The 15,544-nt window shown below is 33.2% G+C and overlaps 2 protein-coding genes across 4 annotated transcripts; one reads left to right on the forward strand and one right to left on the reverse strand.

Annotated features, from left to right (window-relative positions):
* Positions 1–1,844: 1,844 nt before the first annotated feature.
* On the forward strand, positions 1,845–8,715 carry LOC114400089 (putative G3BP-like protein). 3 transcript variants are annotated; one of them, XM_028362368.1, is made up of 9 exons: positions 1,845–2,195; positions 2,296–2,430; positions 3,602–3,908; positions 4,313–4,578; positions 5,141–5,333; positions 5,793–5,914; positions 6,008–6,073; positions 7,081–7,162; positions 8,062–8,715. In XM_028362368.1, exons 1-9 carry the CDS (start codon positions 2,157–2,159, stop codon positions 8,205–8,207), a joined length of 1,356 nt encoding a protein of 451 aa, XP_028218169.1. In that variant the 5' UTR covers positions 1,845–2,156; the 3' UTR covers positions 8,208–8,715. The 3 variants fall into 3 exon arrangements, with proteins under 3 accessions (XP_028218169.1, XP_028218171.1, XP_028218170.1); XM_028362370.1 differs by having other exon boundaries at positions 4,322–4,578; XM_028362369.1 differs by having other exon boundaries at positions 1,847–2,195; positions 4,316–4,578; positions 8,062–8,697.
* A 775-nt stretch (positions 8,716–9,490) lies between these two features.
* LOC114399976 lies at positions 9,491–12,272 on the reverse strand. The gene is made up of 4 exons (XM_028362207.1): positions 12,123–12,272; positions 11,069–11,894; positions 10,379–10,551; positions 9,491–10,138 (listed from the first exon to the last, which is right to left on the reverse strand). The coding sequence occupies exons 2-4, from the start codon at positions 11,834–11,836 to the stop codon at positions 10,015–10,017; spliced, it is 1,065 nt and encodes a 354-aa protein (XP_028218008.1). The 5' UTR covers positions 11,837–11,894; positions 12,123–12,272; the 3' UTR covers positions 9,491–10,014.
* Between the last annotated feature and the right edge of the window lie 3,272 nt (positions 12,273–15,544).

Raw genomic sequence — 15,544 nt, forward strand, 5'->3', positions numbered from 1 at the left:
AACCTTAAATACACGTCTCGTTTATTTCATGGAATCTTGATGAATTCTCAATAATATAAAGATGATAATAAATATTTTTATGTTTGTTAAAAGTTTTTTAAAAAATTTCCATGTATTATTGATTTTTGGAAATGTTATAATTTTCTTTTTATCATGTTTTCTTGCCTCTATATTCCCATGAGAAGGGGTGAGAAAGTGATATTTCCTTGGGAATGTAAAGTCTAATACACATGTAACTTCTTTTTTATTTAAGTTATTTTAAATTTTAAAAATTATTCCCAAAAATATTAAAATATAACTAAACATATTATTTTAAAATACCCGAAAATGATATTCTCATATTATATTCCTGAGAATAATATCCTTAAAAATGTAAGAGCATTTCATCAAACAAACACCGTCACAAAGACACTAAACTATAGTTAAAAATATTTCAAATCTTAGTTATCTATTATCTATTATTATATATATTTTGTGTCTATTTTATTTTTATAACTACATTTGTAAATTATAATTTCTTTATCATTATTTTATTACCTTCACAAACCATCCACTATTATATAACACAGAAAGGCAGTATTATCAGATGAAGCAATAGAACTCATTATATGGGTGTGGTGGATGCAACCTGTGCAGATTGTAATACAGGGCCAGAGTCATTAGTTCATGCAAACCGTGATTGTACAAAGTCTGCTGAAGTTTGGCGCTTTGCTTGGGGAAGCACAAGTCTACCTTCTTTTGTGGGGGTCTGAATGTGCCTTCTTGGATTCATAGAAATATAACTTCAGGGAAGAAGGAATGTCATAGTATGTGTTGGTGCCAAATTTTTGGAGCCACTCTTAAACCGAATATGCTGGAGGTAGAATGAGTTAGTTCAGGTAGCAGTTAGCTACAGGTTTTGAAGTATTGCAAAGAGCTTCAGCTCTTGTACAAGACATTAAGAGATCAGCAGTTTGGGTAAAAAAACACACCACTGGTTTGATATATAAAGCTAAGTGGGTTCCTCCCGATTCAGGTTTAATTAAATTAAACAGTGATGCAACTTTCAAAGTGTTGGAGGGTCTCAATATTATTGCTCAACATGCCTTACACTCTTTTTGTAGTGATACTTATTTCATGTCTATTAAAGTTTTCTACAACAATTCAACACGAAAATAAAAAACTCATTATAAAAAGTAGCACAACCATTTATCAAGATCCAACGGCAATTATCAAATGTGAAAAAAGCAACACAAACGATTATGACAAGGCGTGTGCGCCAATTTCTACTATATTTCTCCTTACTCCCGCGAAGAATTTTTTTTAAGTGAAATCTATCATTTTTTAACTTGTTTCTTTTTTATTTAACCTATACCAAACAACTACGTACGTGCCTGTTTGGAAATTTGTTCGTTGGGAATGAACAGACGTTCTCCAAAGTAGTGTCCCTTTGTATTTTTTTTTTTAAGCCAACAAATGTTTGGAGGTGTGTAAGCAATTTTCCAGACATGCTTTAGATTTTTTATCATCTTCTCTATATCCACACTCTTCTCAATTTCTAATCTATTTTGATCCCACTAAACTGAGTGAAAAGATGTGCAGAAAATCGATCTAAAAACCTCTTGTGAGGGTGTCTTTCTTCTCTTACTCTTGGTTAGTAGAACATATTCAAATCCAACAACTACCATTCTTCAAAGAAAGACTTCAATTAATCCAGCCTTTTAACACTTGAAATCCAACCCGTCCATTAATATTCACTTGAAAACAATCTGACCCGTTGACACTCCACACACTTTATCTTAGATACCCAATCCGAGGGCTACGGTTTCGTGCCACACTCGCCGATAGATTATAAAAAAGAATCTCTCACTCCTTCACCACTTCCCTCATTTTTTAACATTCCTCTCTGCGCTGCGCACCATTCTCAATCTCCGATCTATAAACCCCCAAACCCTCCTCCATTCCCAGCCATCTCTCTCTCTCTCTCTAAAACCAAGTCTCGTTTCTCTCTCCTCTTGCTGGGCCTCTTCTTCGGGCTTCCCGGCCCATCGCCGACTCCAACGCCACAACCTTTTTCTGCTTTTTCGATTTAGGGTTTTCGCGCGCTCTCCCTTCCTTCTCCTGGATCTGCTAGGAGAAGCGCTGAATGCTCTGAGCTTCAACGCTGTTTGTTAGAGATGGCGTCTTCGTATCCCGGTTCCGTTAGTGCCGCACAGGTTTTTTTTTTTTTTCGTTCTTTCTCGTTTTGTTTTTTGTTTTCTTCATTTTTAGATATGCGTGAAGTGAATGAACGTTGTTTATTCTCTCTGGTTCCAGGTTGGTTCCTACTTCGTGGGACAGTACTACCAGATTCTTCGCCAGCAACCGAATCTCGTTCACCAGTTCTACTCCGATTCCAGCAGCATGATTCGCGTTGACGGAGACTCCGTTGAAACCGCGCACGATGTGTTGGTATGCTTTACGCATCGCTCAACTCTCTTATTTATGATGTGTTGACATTTGCGAGCTCGGTGTTCTGTTTATTTTACTCGTGTTATGGGAGTTATTTCAACATGTACAAGCTTCTAAAAAAAGATTTATTTCAACATGTGGCAAGTTGTAACTATGATGGTAAAATTCTATTCCATGGCGGTTGTAGCGAGGCACTGATGAATTGATGCTGGTTTTAGGTTGGTTTACTTTTAGATGTATTGACTGTTGCTAATACCTACTGATTTAATAGGTTTGTACTGATACTATTAGTTTTGATGCTGACAACTGGTGCTTAATTGGCATTTCAGCTTTCTGATTAGAAAGTTTTTTTTTGTTTGTTACTTGAATCGAGTTCTGTTTTGGCAGTTTATTAGGGGGGCGTTTCGTTCAAGAAAAAGTTTTCCATTTTCTGTTTTAAAAGATTTGTATAGGAAATAATGGAAACAGAATAAAAACATAAACCGATAAAAATTTGTTTCTGATCTTGTAGCTAGATCGTGACTAAGCAAACAGGAGATCTAGCCCAAAAGCATTTAGTGTGAAGTGTAATCCGTCCCGCGTCTAGGTCAGTGTCCAGCTGATATAGGCTTTAGCACATCTGAACGACCCTGTTATTCTTGGGATGCTTCATCGTCTCTAATGTTGCCATTACCCCGAGATTCTGGATGTGTATCATGGGGGGTTGTGGCCAGATTGTGGCTTGGGGTATCATGGCTTGACCAATGCATGTTTAGCGGTTCGTTTCTGTCGGTTAGAACTGAGCTAGTGGCTCCCTCAAGGTGAACACCTGACCGAGCCTGCTGAAGGGGCACCCAGCCCCACAGTCTTGAGTGTGTAAGAATGAAGAGACTAAGATCGCAGCATTGGTCGTCTTATGTCCGATGAACGATTGACACTAAATGCTTTTGGGCTAGGTCTCCTGTTTCCTTAGGCATGATCTAGCTACAAGACCAGTTTCCATTGTTTCTTGTACAAAGTTTTGAAAACAGGAAACAAAGTGAAAGCAAGGTAGCATTTTTTGTAACTGAAAGTGACTCAAAGTAAACAGACCCTTATATTTGGTATTTCTTGGTGTTCTCTTTTTTTTGCATTCTTTGTTTTTGGTAAAAATGCTGGTTGATAGCTGACGTGTTAGATTTCCCTCATGCAGCAAATTCATTCAATTGTCTCGTTACTGAATTTTACTACAATTGAGATCAAGACAATCAATTCTCTTGACTCTTGGGATGGAGGTGTGCTTGTGATGGCCTCAGGTTTTGTGAAGATAAAGGATATCGGTGGGAAGCGGAAGTTTGTTCAAACTTTCTTTCTTGCTCCTCAGGAGAAGGGTTACTTTGTAATGAATGATATGTTTCATTTCATTGATGATGGAGTAATGTACCCAAATCTGGTACCAGTGGCATCCGAAACGATTGACACACAACCACATCTTTCTGCTTCTCTTGCTGAGCCACCAGGTAAATTAATTGCTGAATTATGTTTTCATGACATTTGTTTTTGACTAGTTTAACTGGAAGTATTTTTGCTGCAGTCTGTTATCCTAACATCTGGTTTGGAGATTCATGATCTGTGTGCATCCAATGGCTCTTATTTAATAAAATATTTTTTAAGTAGTAGGGCATAGCTGGATAGTATATAGGTTTCCTGGTGACAATGTTTACGAACAAATTTTATGGTTTATGCATACCTTTCTTATTAACCATAAGATGATTGCTTGTGTGACAGATTTTCTCAGTCCCTGTTCACTCCGATTTAAAATTAAATTTCATGTATATAAAGCATCAGTTAAATATTGTGCATGTCTTGCATCATTTTTCATTGCCAAAAATATTTTTTTCTGAGTCCAGAGTTTCTGATTTAGCAGTTTCAGACTACGGCTTAGAGGAAGAAGCCAGGGAATATGCCAACTCAGTTCATATAGATGATGATCCAGTGGACAAGTATAGTCTTCCTGAGCACCAGCAGCAGCTACAAGAAGAACTTGAAACCGAAATTGTGGTGGAGGAAACTTCCGTACAGGAGGCATCTCCACCAATTCATACCGTTGCACACACTATCCAAGAACCCCCTGTTGCTCTTGTGGAAGAGTCCTTTGAGGAGCCTCCTAAGAAAACATATGCATCTATTGTATGTAATACTTTCTTTACATGTTTTTTTTTTTTTGCTGACTACTTGATTTTTGTGTGTAACTATGCACTATCCATAAAAAAGGTACCACACCCCCGGAGTAACCAATATTCACTTTCTAATCAAAACAATCTTTTAGGTAGTTTTTTATATTTGCATAGTCCTAATTCTCGAAATCATCTGCAATAAAAAATGTGTCTTGCAACACTCATTGAGAACTTCTAGGGATGTAGACTTTTGGCTGGGCTACTAGTGTTCATTTATCTGCTTCTGTGGGTTTGGCCGTAGGCAGAAATTGTATGTCTCTTAGATGCTGGAAGAAAATCTAACCATGAAGGGAGGCAAAGATTAAGGTCGTCAAGAAATACATTTTTCTTATTTGGTGGAAGTTATTGCTTTGAAAGTTCCTCTTTCTCTCTTTAATGTAGTATTAGGCATCAAATATTGGAAAAGTGTTAATTCATTGTCCTTTGCTGTATGTTGGATTTAAACCTAAATAAGGAGGTTTATATTTTTAACTTTCGTGTTGTCTTAATTTAATCATGTTACAATGAACTTGCAGTTACGAGTTTCCAAAGGGCTGCCAGTGTTGTCAGCTGCTCCAAAGCATGCTCCACATTCTTTCAAAAGTGCTCCACCTCCTCCAGAGTTGAACCATGTAGCACAGCCTGCTGTTCAGCAGTCAAGCTCTGCATCTATGTATGCTCCCGAGTCAGGGACCGAGGCAGCAGAAGAAGGCTATGCACTAGAAGAAGGTTTAGTTTATGTTCCTGATATTACAATCCTTTTCTTGGCATATTTGGCGTCTTCATATGTTTGAATACTCGTGTCATTTATGCTAATGATGTGTGGGAGTTTTTTGTTCTTTCATTCTCAGTGAGGTCTTCCTGCACTTTTTACCCATGATGAGTGAAAATTGTCTATTTTTTTTTTTTATACAATTCTACTCGTGGAAGGATTTCTCAGGCCAAATTTCTTTTGGCAGAGACTTCAGAGGTGGTTAGGAGGGGGATAAACCTTTTGATCCAGAGTATTAGAAATGAAAATATTAGCATTCTTTTTATGGTAAAATAGTTGCTTTGTTCTAGCGTTTTGGAAACTGCATTTCATTAACATTGTTGCATGACTCACATCATTTAATATTTGAACTTTATATTGTATCAGAATTTTTATAATTAAAATATCTAGTTGATTTCTGATCTTAATTGTTCCAGATGAAGTAACATCTGTCTATGTTAGAAACTTGCCTGCTAATGTTACTGAAGTGGAGATTGACCAAGAATTTAAGAATTTTGGCAGAATTAAGCCAGATGGAATATTCATTAGGGTCCGAAAGGTAGCTCCTCTCTTTGGATTACACTGAATGCTCATATATCCATCTATGGAAAAAAAGAAAAAAAAAAACTAAAGTAGAAATTGACGTGTGCAGGAAATTGGAGTCTGCTATGCATTTGTTGAATTTGAAGACATTATTGGTGTTCAAAATGCACTTCAGGTTTGTAGTTATTCTATTTATTTTGTTTTGTTTTTTTGTGTTAAACCTAATATTTATTCAATTATCTAACTATTGAGTACCTTAATTAATAGAGAAACACATTAAACATGTCTGGATCTTTTTGTTGTTGATTTGCTTTACTGTGCTATCTGTTACAGAAAATCTATAACATCAATTTCTCTGTTGCTTAAAGCAAGAACTTCTCTTTGTTCCTTTGTTTTTTTTGTTGTTGTGATTATCAGATGTTTAATAGGGCTATGGAGTTAAATTGACTAATTTTGTTTTGTATTTTTAGGTTTCCTGATTCAATTCAATGGTTTATTTATTATGTTTAAGAAAAACCATGGTTGTAGTTTCATCAGTTGAATTTGTAGTGCAAGTGAAGCCAATTATTATCATCTTAATGAATTTTAAGTTTTTTGCCTAAACAAAATATAGGTGATTTGCACTCTCTTTCCATAAGATGTTTAAATTACACCACTCTCTAATTTTAGAATTACACTCCTCTCCCTTGAAAGATGTAATATGCTACACTCAAATTCATTTTAGTGTAAATGAACCTCTTAGTGGCGGTCAACAACGATAAACAAGCCTTTCTGGGACATTTTTCTTTTCTCTTTAACTTTCATTGTTACTTGCAATTTAGAACTTTAGAAGATGAAATGAAGTTTTAAACACCACACCTGATATTGCTTGGATTTGATTTCATCTTCTAGTGTTCCAGAGTAGGAGTTTGAAACTAGTTGTTGATGATGCTGAAAATCAGAGAGAGAAAAAATGTCCTTAATAAGCTTGTTGATATTGAAATGAACTGAAGTGCAACACTTACTCATCTCTCAGGAAGGTCTAATTTTTAAATTTAGAGCAGAGGGGAGTGTGGTTTAGTTTAACCAAAAAATAAATATCTAATGCTGCTTCATTCAATTGTCTTGTTATGCAGATTGCCCATATTATTTTTTTAACATGTTCTTTGGTTCACATCTGTCTTCATTTTTTCTTTATTGTAGTCTTCTCCACTCCAATTGGCTGGAAGACAAGTATACATAGAGGAGCGGAGGCCAAACAGTGTCGGTGCAGCTCGGGGAGGAAGTAATGTTCTACTTCACTTTTTGTCTCTTACTCTCAAAACTTTTAGCTTCTCAAGTTATGTGGGTTTTACTTAATGGTTAATAAGAAATCTTTGTAAAGTGTTTGTTGCTTGCTGCAATTGCTAGTGTTGGAGTGCACCTAACACACAATTGTGCAATAAATTAGTGATCAGAGTGATTGCCTTATCGCTGTACATGCTAGGGCATCGCTGTTGTGGCAGCACTTGGTATTTTGTACTGCAATGCCCATGTATATCTATTAGGTATTAGGTTAAACCCTAAAGTATTAAGTTCTAAATGACATGGCAATATGGCACGTGCTTGGAGAAGACTTATTGGGTTGTACATGCTATTGACACTGGTAATTGTTATAGCTTTTCACACCTGTGGGGATATAGTTTGAAACACTTTGTTGTGGCTGGTGCTGTACTTAAGAGGATCTTAACCACTGTATTGTTGCTGTTCTATGCATCATAGGATCTTAGTGTGACGGGGTGTGATGGTGATTGTAGTTTGGGGCCTTGATGATGATATCTGGTGGGGAGCGGAAATTTCATTGTTAACTTTTTTTGTTATTGATAAAACTTACATGTGAGTAGATAGGTTCCATTTTGTGAAACTGAAAGTACTGTGATTAGGACCTAAACTTTAGGTAATGAGATGATTAATGAAAGAAGGAATTTTTTCAAGTTTTTTGCTGCTATTGTATCCAAAAGGAACGTCTTGTGATACTGGGAGTTGTTTTTCTGAAATTTGTGGCAGCTGTATCAATACTGGCTCTATACTTTTATTGTATTTGTTGCCTAGATTTTTGTTTTTGACATAAATGAGGTTCTTAGTGCTGGCAACAAAAATTATCTTGCAATATTGACATCCATTTCCTTTTTTTTGGGTGATCAGGAAGGGGAAGAGGCAGAGGCAGCTATCAAGCAGATGCTCCGAGAGGGCGTTTTGGTGGTAGGAGCATGGGAAGGGGAGGTTATCAGGATGGTTCAGACTACACCAGACTAAGAGGTGATGGTTATCTTCAGCGTGGTTCACGATGAGGAAAATGTGGCAAAAGCATGCACAGGGATACCATTCAAGGGCTTATACAATTAGCGAAATCTGTGCTTGGTGTGGGTATTTACTACAGAACATTTGCTTCTGTGGTTTCAGATAAAGTAATCTTAACGTTTTGGGTGCGTCTTTTTCAAGTAAAAGCCATTGAGACTTAAACTAGTTTGTTTTGCAAGCATAGATCAGTTGGTTCCCCTTGAATGTTAGTTATTATGCCATTCAGGTGGGAAGTTTTGGTTATTTGTATTTGTATTGGATTGTGGGGGCCTTTTAATGAGAGGGGTGTTGAAAGTAACAAAGTGGTTTAGACATCAATAGAGGTGGTGCTTAATTATCAGATGTTGCGGTGCATTTCTGTGTGCATCACCTCGTTACCTTTGACTTGTTTTGAGAGTACCATGAGAATCTTGTAATTTCTTTCCTTCTAATTTTTGGTATTGTTGACCGGAAAATAACCAATCTCGTCATTTAATTATTGATTAGAATGCTTTCCTAGATTTGTCTATTATTCAAACTTACAAGTTAATATAAATATTATACTCTATATAAAAGTAAATATTATTCTCCATTTTTTTCTTACTACATAAAGTCTCGCAATGTTTTATAAATAAAATCTCCATATTATTTCAATAGGTAATTATTGAAAATCAAATGAAGTTTAGGCTTAAATGTAATTTTGTTTCTTTTATTTTTTAAAATCTATAACTTTGGTTTTTTTATTTTATAATAGAGATATGGTTTTCTATTTTAAAATAAAGATATTTTATTCTCGTTTTTTTAAATTTATGGATTTTGATTCTTTCATTGACATTTAGTTCTTTAATTTTATAAAATTTATAATTTTGGTCCTTTCATCAAATTTGTCTAATGATATTCTAATTTAATGCCACAAAAGATTATTTATTTAATATGTGATATACTTAATGCTCAAAAGGATTAAAATCATGAATTTTAAAAAATCATGAATTTTAAAAAATTAAAGATCCAAATTATATTTAAACCTAAAGTTTATAGGGTGCATGTCTTTGTTATAGTGCGATTTCATTTAATATAACTCAATTTTTTCTCATTTTTTACAAACCAATGTGACATTGACTGACTTAATTTTCCTAAGGTCTTGACTTTAAGTCTTAGATAAAAAAATTGATTAAGAGAAAAAAAAATTTGCTAAAAATTGTCAACTAAGTTTCCATACCAATAATATGTAAAAAAAAAAAAAAATCCAATTTGACAGTTTAGAGTTTAGATTGGGGTGTTTCTTCACAACACATGCAAGCAATCAGCAAAATATCGTATTACCTATTCAACAATAACATTCAATCCTTCCTGTTCCTTCTATCGTCAAGACCCTTAATAACATGAAATATTCTCCATGGTCATAATACTGCACCTACAACTTCCACAACCATAACTGTGATCCCTGATTCCCTTGCGAAAAACAAGAACAGAATAGTTAGCCTGTCAAATTTCCGTTCATATTTAGGTCTTCTAGAACCTTTTCTCGAGCGTTCAAGCTGGCTTTTGGAACATGTTCTGATTCCATCTTAATAGCACCGTGTAAAGTTGCTTAAATTGCAGTGCCTTTGATGCAACAAACCAACATACAAGTACTAGTAGTCCCAAATAAGCCACGTTGATTAATTAAAAGGGTGGTCGCTTGTCTTAGTGCTACTACACATGAGTTTATGCATTCAGTTATTTACTGCTTTCTCAACAGCTACAACATTGGCTTCAATATAAGAACTTGTTTACATCATGAGACACTCTCTTGCACGTACAAACTTCACCACCAATTCAAGCACCTGCAGTAGCTATAGCTCCTTGAAGAGAATGTGGCGGCAAACATTGTGGTTCGTTGCTACCATCCTCGTCTTCCTCCGTGTCCCAAAGGAAACTAGCATATGCTGCTTGTACATGGCTGTTACATAAAACCATGAACTATTGTTACAATGCATTCATTCATTCCCAATATTTATTAATGTAGGTAAGCTAACATGACATGACAACTTGGTTAAAAAGTAACACAATCTTTTTTTGATTCATAGGAATTGAAGACATTTTACAATAACTCGTGCACCCTGTTCAACAAACTGAGCTAAATCCCTTGATAGAACATAACATAAACTGAATGTCATCAAACACAGGACATGCAGCACACCTGTCTTCAGGAGAGGCTTGGACTGCTCTTTCAAAATAGCTGGAGGCACGTTCTTGGTCATGATGTAGCTCCCAAACTAACTTCCCATACTGTGATAGAACTTCTCCGTCATCCGGGTCTGCAAGTATGGCGCGGGAATAATACTCCTCTGCTCCTTCACAGTCTTGTTTGTACTGTCCAAACAACAAAAACCATCACCAAAAAATACACTAATAAAACCAAGTATTTGTGTTTGTAAACGATTATGATGATCTGTTTCAAGTTATTCTGAAGATAAATTTGTTCTATACTAAACATCAACGGTTGATTTAAAGTTAGTTAAAATAACAAAATAATTTAATTGAAATCAACTCTGGATGCACCTCTACTTTTTTTTTATTTTACTTACTATAAATTAACCAATTTCTCTGAAAAAAGTTGTAAATAGTAGCTTAGTATGACCCAACAAATAGGCTGTCATGATGAATTTTTAAACAAGGTGCTGTTTGTGTTGTTCTTCAATCAAAATTGGAGTTTCACTTTGATAATCTGCCTAACAAAGATTTGTATTAAAGAATTATGCAGATTAACAAGGTAGAAATCTAATTATGATTTAGAGAATGACACAAATAACACTTAAAAATTGTATCCAAGTTTTCTTCCTTTAAACAATTAGAGAGTTGTTTTCAAACAGAAGGAAATAGAACTAACCTGATACAAAAAATTAGCATAATTCCTCAGAAACAATGGATCCCCAGGATTTTCCTTAACCATTTTCTTGTAATATTCTTCCACTGCATGCCTATCTCCATCATTTCCTCCAGAACCCAAGGGATTATGATCACCACCACCGCCGCCTCTACAACCACCTATGCCATCGCCACAACACTCCACACCAAGTCCCTTTGCAAGATACATTTCTTTACCACTACCAACCTCTTCCTGGTCACCAAAACTCACCCTACAAACTCCATTCTTCACTCTCACCTCTTCACTGAATATCACATCCTTTCCACCATTCACCACACTGAACCCATCTTCACTCTCACTTTCCATTTCTTCATCTTCCTCTTCTTCACTCAAGCCATTGTGCTTAGCAGTAGAGTAAGAAGGAATTGTCTCCAGCACCAAGCTCCTGTGTCTAGCTGAAAACCTCTTGGAAGGGTCTAAATACTCCAACCTTTCTTCATTGTTGCAAGAAAAGTAGGCCAAGTCTTGCAAGTTCCCATCAGATTGGACTCTTCTAAAGCCTTTGTTTTGCCTTTCAAGCTCACCAATTGAGGGAGAGATTGGAGAAGAACCACATGCAAAGGACCGGGTTTGGTGGCAAGTAAGTTTGTGATAAGGTTGTGGGACACTGGTTGGTGGAAAGTGTTTAAGTGCATGACAGGTTTCTGAGTGAATATTGTTGTTAGGACTATCTGGGAAGGATGAGAGGAGGGATCCAAGAACTGGTGTTGAAGAGCTTCTTAGCATCATGTTTTCTGATTCAAGATAACTTCTGTGTGGCTGTCCCTTGTTTTCTGATTATAAATCACTGAGAAAATAGAACAAACTGTAAATTACTTACTTCTACAGGAAAATAAAGCTAGAAAAAGAGAAAGGCATAAGGCATATTGGTTTTTGAAACAGAAAACAAATTGATATGGCTACAAGGAAAAGTAATAATGATGCTGATTGCTGAATGCTGAGAAGAATCAGTAAATAACACAAAAGAAATGTTTTGGTTGGGAAAGGAAGAAGGAGAACAAGAAAAGAACAATACCCTTTTTTAATGCTGAAGAGTTCTTGATGACCCTATAAATATAATCCTATGTAATTTCAGATGATCATTGGAAGGGAGAGAATTTTCTAGCAGTAGACATCAAATCAAAACATTGCAGTTTATAAGCTGGACCCTTTATATAATGTGAGGTGTGAACATGAGTTTTAATTTAATTAGGAAACAAAAAGAAAATGGTTTATTTTTCTCCCTAAAAAAAAGTTTATTTGGGTAGTGAATGTGTGGTGGATAGGGCATTTGGATCACATTTGATATGATACGATTCAACCAGAAGCAAGCAAAATATCTATCAACTTGAAGAGATAGTGTCGTTTGGTTTGGCATAGCGGACGGTGCATATGGAAGTTGGAAAGTACTAGGAAAAGGACAACCTTTGTTTTGTTTTCAATGTAGTAATTAAAATGAGACCATTATCGGTTATTACAAATCAGAAGAGAAAAGAATAAATCATTATTAAATAAGTGGTTGATTATAACTTATCTTAACGTTAAATTCTTTGAATATTATTTAAATTTAATTATTGATAAAAATAATTTTTAATTAAATTTTATTTATATTTCTATCAAATTCTAAATTAATCAATTTTTTTTCTTGGTGACCTAAAGAATTAAGAAAAAAATAATGAAAAAAAGAAAAAGAAGCATACCAACCATACACATGGAGGGCACATCCCTCCAAGCCATTGGGATCCTTAGCTGGCACGCGAGAATGTGCTGTATTTGTTGTTTATGAAACTTTAATCCAATTCACGTTTTAATTGACTAAAAAAAAAAAAAGAAGACTCAAACACCTCCGGCGTACACGTGGTTCTCTACATGTTTCTTGGACTATTCTATATTTCTATTCGACACCTATATTGGGTGATTCGTGTAACAAATTCCTTATAAAATTCAATTGTAGAAACAAAATCAAAACTCACTTTTCTCATTTTTGGAAACTGCTCTACAACCTTTCGTGTTAATAAGTCTTCCATTTTTTTTTGTCAGTTTCCACATTTATAAAACAAAAATTAAGTTATATTATTTATATTTTTTTAATACTTTTTAGTTTTTACAACTTTTTCTCTTTCAATTACATTGCCCATTTGATTTGAGTGACATTTTTTTAATCTTTTCTTCTTATCTCTCTTTTGTGTTGTAAGAAATATTATATAAATTTAAAACTTTTAGAAGAAACATATTAACAAATTGTAACTATAATTTTCTTAAAATACACTCGGAACGAAGTTTGTTAAGGTACTCATTAGAAAAAGTAAATTTAAAAATGTTTGTATGATGACTAACGTACACTCATTTTTTTTTAAGAATAAATACTTTAACAAACTATAACTATACTATTTTTAAAAATACACCCAAGGTACCATTACTTGAAATTTTTAACAAAAATTCTATTAGTTAAAAATAGTAGATTGGATATGATAACAAATTTTCTAAGTTTTAAATTATTTAACAATTTTAATAGCTAGAAATGACAACTTTACTAAAAATAATAATTTATTTATTTTTGGATTTTACGTAACAATATTAAAAGACGTATAAAAAGGAACATAAGGAATATTAAATTAAATTAATGTAAAACTCATTAAATAAGTATCCAATAAAACTTAGGTAAATACTAATTATCCCAAGAATATCAGTTTAAGAAGTACATAGTAAAAGAGAAAATGTTTTTTAATGCATAAAAATAGCTTCCTTATTACTTTTAGGTGTGTTTGGATAGAAAATTTTAGCTGAGAAAAATAATTTATTAAAAAATTTAAATTTCTGTACTCTAGAATTCAATGTTTGGATGTTTTTTTTTTTGTGAAGAATTTAAATTTTTGAAATTTTAAAACAGAATTTTAAATAATTTTCTTTTAAAAGGTTAAAAATTAAAATTATCTTATGCTAAAATGATCTTCTAAGATATTTGAAAGTTTCGAAATTCTCTAGAATTCTCTTACTAACTTCACTTCTATTTGAAAGTTTCGAAATCCTTAAAATGTTAAAAATTTTCAAATTTGATTTTTTTTATCCAAATAATTTTAATTGAAATATTTAAAATTCTTAGAATTTAAAATTTATCAGAATTTTAAATTTTCTCATTCAAATACACTCTTAGATATTTCTATTACAGCACATATAATTTTCAATCAATAAATTTAAATAGATATGTAGATGTGCATATAAAAACACTAGCAACAAATTTTTCAATTTTTTTTTAATTTCTTTACTAATGCTCTTGGTGAATACTGTTACAAGACCCTAAAACTTATAATAATATCATTTTGATTTTATAGATCAAAAATAAATTTCATTTAATAAAAAATAAAATGTTATTTAAAAATTCATACAACAATTTATATAATAATTATTTTTTGTGCTTGTGTCCTCATACATCATTTATTATATGTCATAATTACAGAGAAAAAGAAAAAAATGGTAATGTTAATAAATTGTTGCATGAATGGTATGTATATCATCTTTATAAAAAAATGTTGGTAAATTTCCCTTGAATGTAAATATGTAATGATCTCCTGTCAATGACTATTGAAATCGGGAGGCACTGAAACAGAAACATAATTTTGAAACGTAGAGATCCAAAATTCATTCGTAGAATTCCAATTCAATTTTCGGCGGAAAAATCTTCATTGTTTTGTGCACTTGAAAATGGAGGAGGATAAGATGGTAAGTGTGTGGATGCTGCCTTTGAAGAATTTTAATGACATTATTAAAATTGTTGATATTAGAAAGGTGACACAAGAGTTTTCGTTATCTTAAAACTTTAAAAATTTGTACTTATAGAATAGCTTCTTTGCATAAAAAGGAGAGAAAAAAAAGAAAAAAAATATTATTTTAATTGAACTAAAAAGAAACAATATCATGAAAATACTATAAAAATATTTATTAATACTATAATTCATTTCACACTTGATTTCACATTTTGTATGATTTTTTTTTTTTTTTACATTTCTAACTTGATTTTCAAAAACTCATAATAGTATATAAATTTATGTCATAGACATGATTTTTTCATTCTCAATTTTTTTTTTAACATACTATAGGTTAATGATGTCTTGAAATTCCAGGTGGAGTTATCAATCCATTTGCATGGTTGAGTGTTTCTACTCTAGTCTTGAACGTGCCTAAGTTTTACTTCTTTATTATTTGAAAATTTGGACCTAAACTTACACATAAATATGGATCTTTGACGGAAATCCAAAAAAATTAAAATATAACATTTATATTAATTTTAAACACAGAAATTTCATTCATTCATCATGTTTGTTTTCTTAAGCAACAGAGGTATTTTATTGGATAAAATATTAAAATTGATAATCAAAAGTTATAAAATAATTTTTGATTATTTTATAATTATTATTTATATTTGTAATTTTTTTATCATAATCTCGATTGTTAAATTTT

The sequence above is a fragment of the Glycine soja genome, chromosome 19 (assembly GCF_004193775.1).
Source record: "Glycine soja cultivar W05 chromosome 19, ASM419377v2, whole genome shotgun sequence".
NCBI classification, from domain to species: domain Eukaryota; kingdom Viridiplantae; phylum Streptophyta; class Magnoliopsida; order Fabales; family Fabaceae; genus Glycine; species Glycine soja.

Excerpts from the sequence above, each read along its gene's own strand:
- LOC114400089 (XM_028362368.1), top strand. The coding sequence starts at position 2,157 with ATGGCGTCTTCGTATCCCGGTTCCGTTAGTGCCGCACAG. Across the intron at positions 5,334-5,792 it reads AGGCTATGCACTAGAAGAAG|ATGAAGTAACATCTGTCTAT; the intron begins GTTTAGTTTATG and ends TAATTGTTCCAG. Across the intron at positions 7,163-8,061 it reads CGGTGCAGCTCGGGGAGGAA|GAAGGGGAAGAGGCAGAGGC; the intron begins GTAATGTTCTAC and ends TTGGGTGATCAG.
- LOC114399976 (XM_028362207.1), bottom strand. The coding sequence starts at position 11,836 with ATGATGCTAAGAAGCTCTTCAACACCAGTTCTTGGATCCCTCCTCTCA. Across the intron at positions 10,552-11,068 it reads ATGCTAATTTTTTGTATCAG|TACAAACAAGACTGTGAAGG; the intron begins GTTAGTTCTATT and ends TTGTTTGGACAG. Across the intron at positions 10,139-10,378 it reads CAAGCCTCTCCTGAAGACAG|CCATGTACAAGCAGCATATG; the intron begins GTGTGCTGCATG and ends TTTATGTAACAG.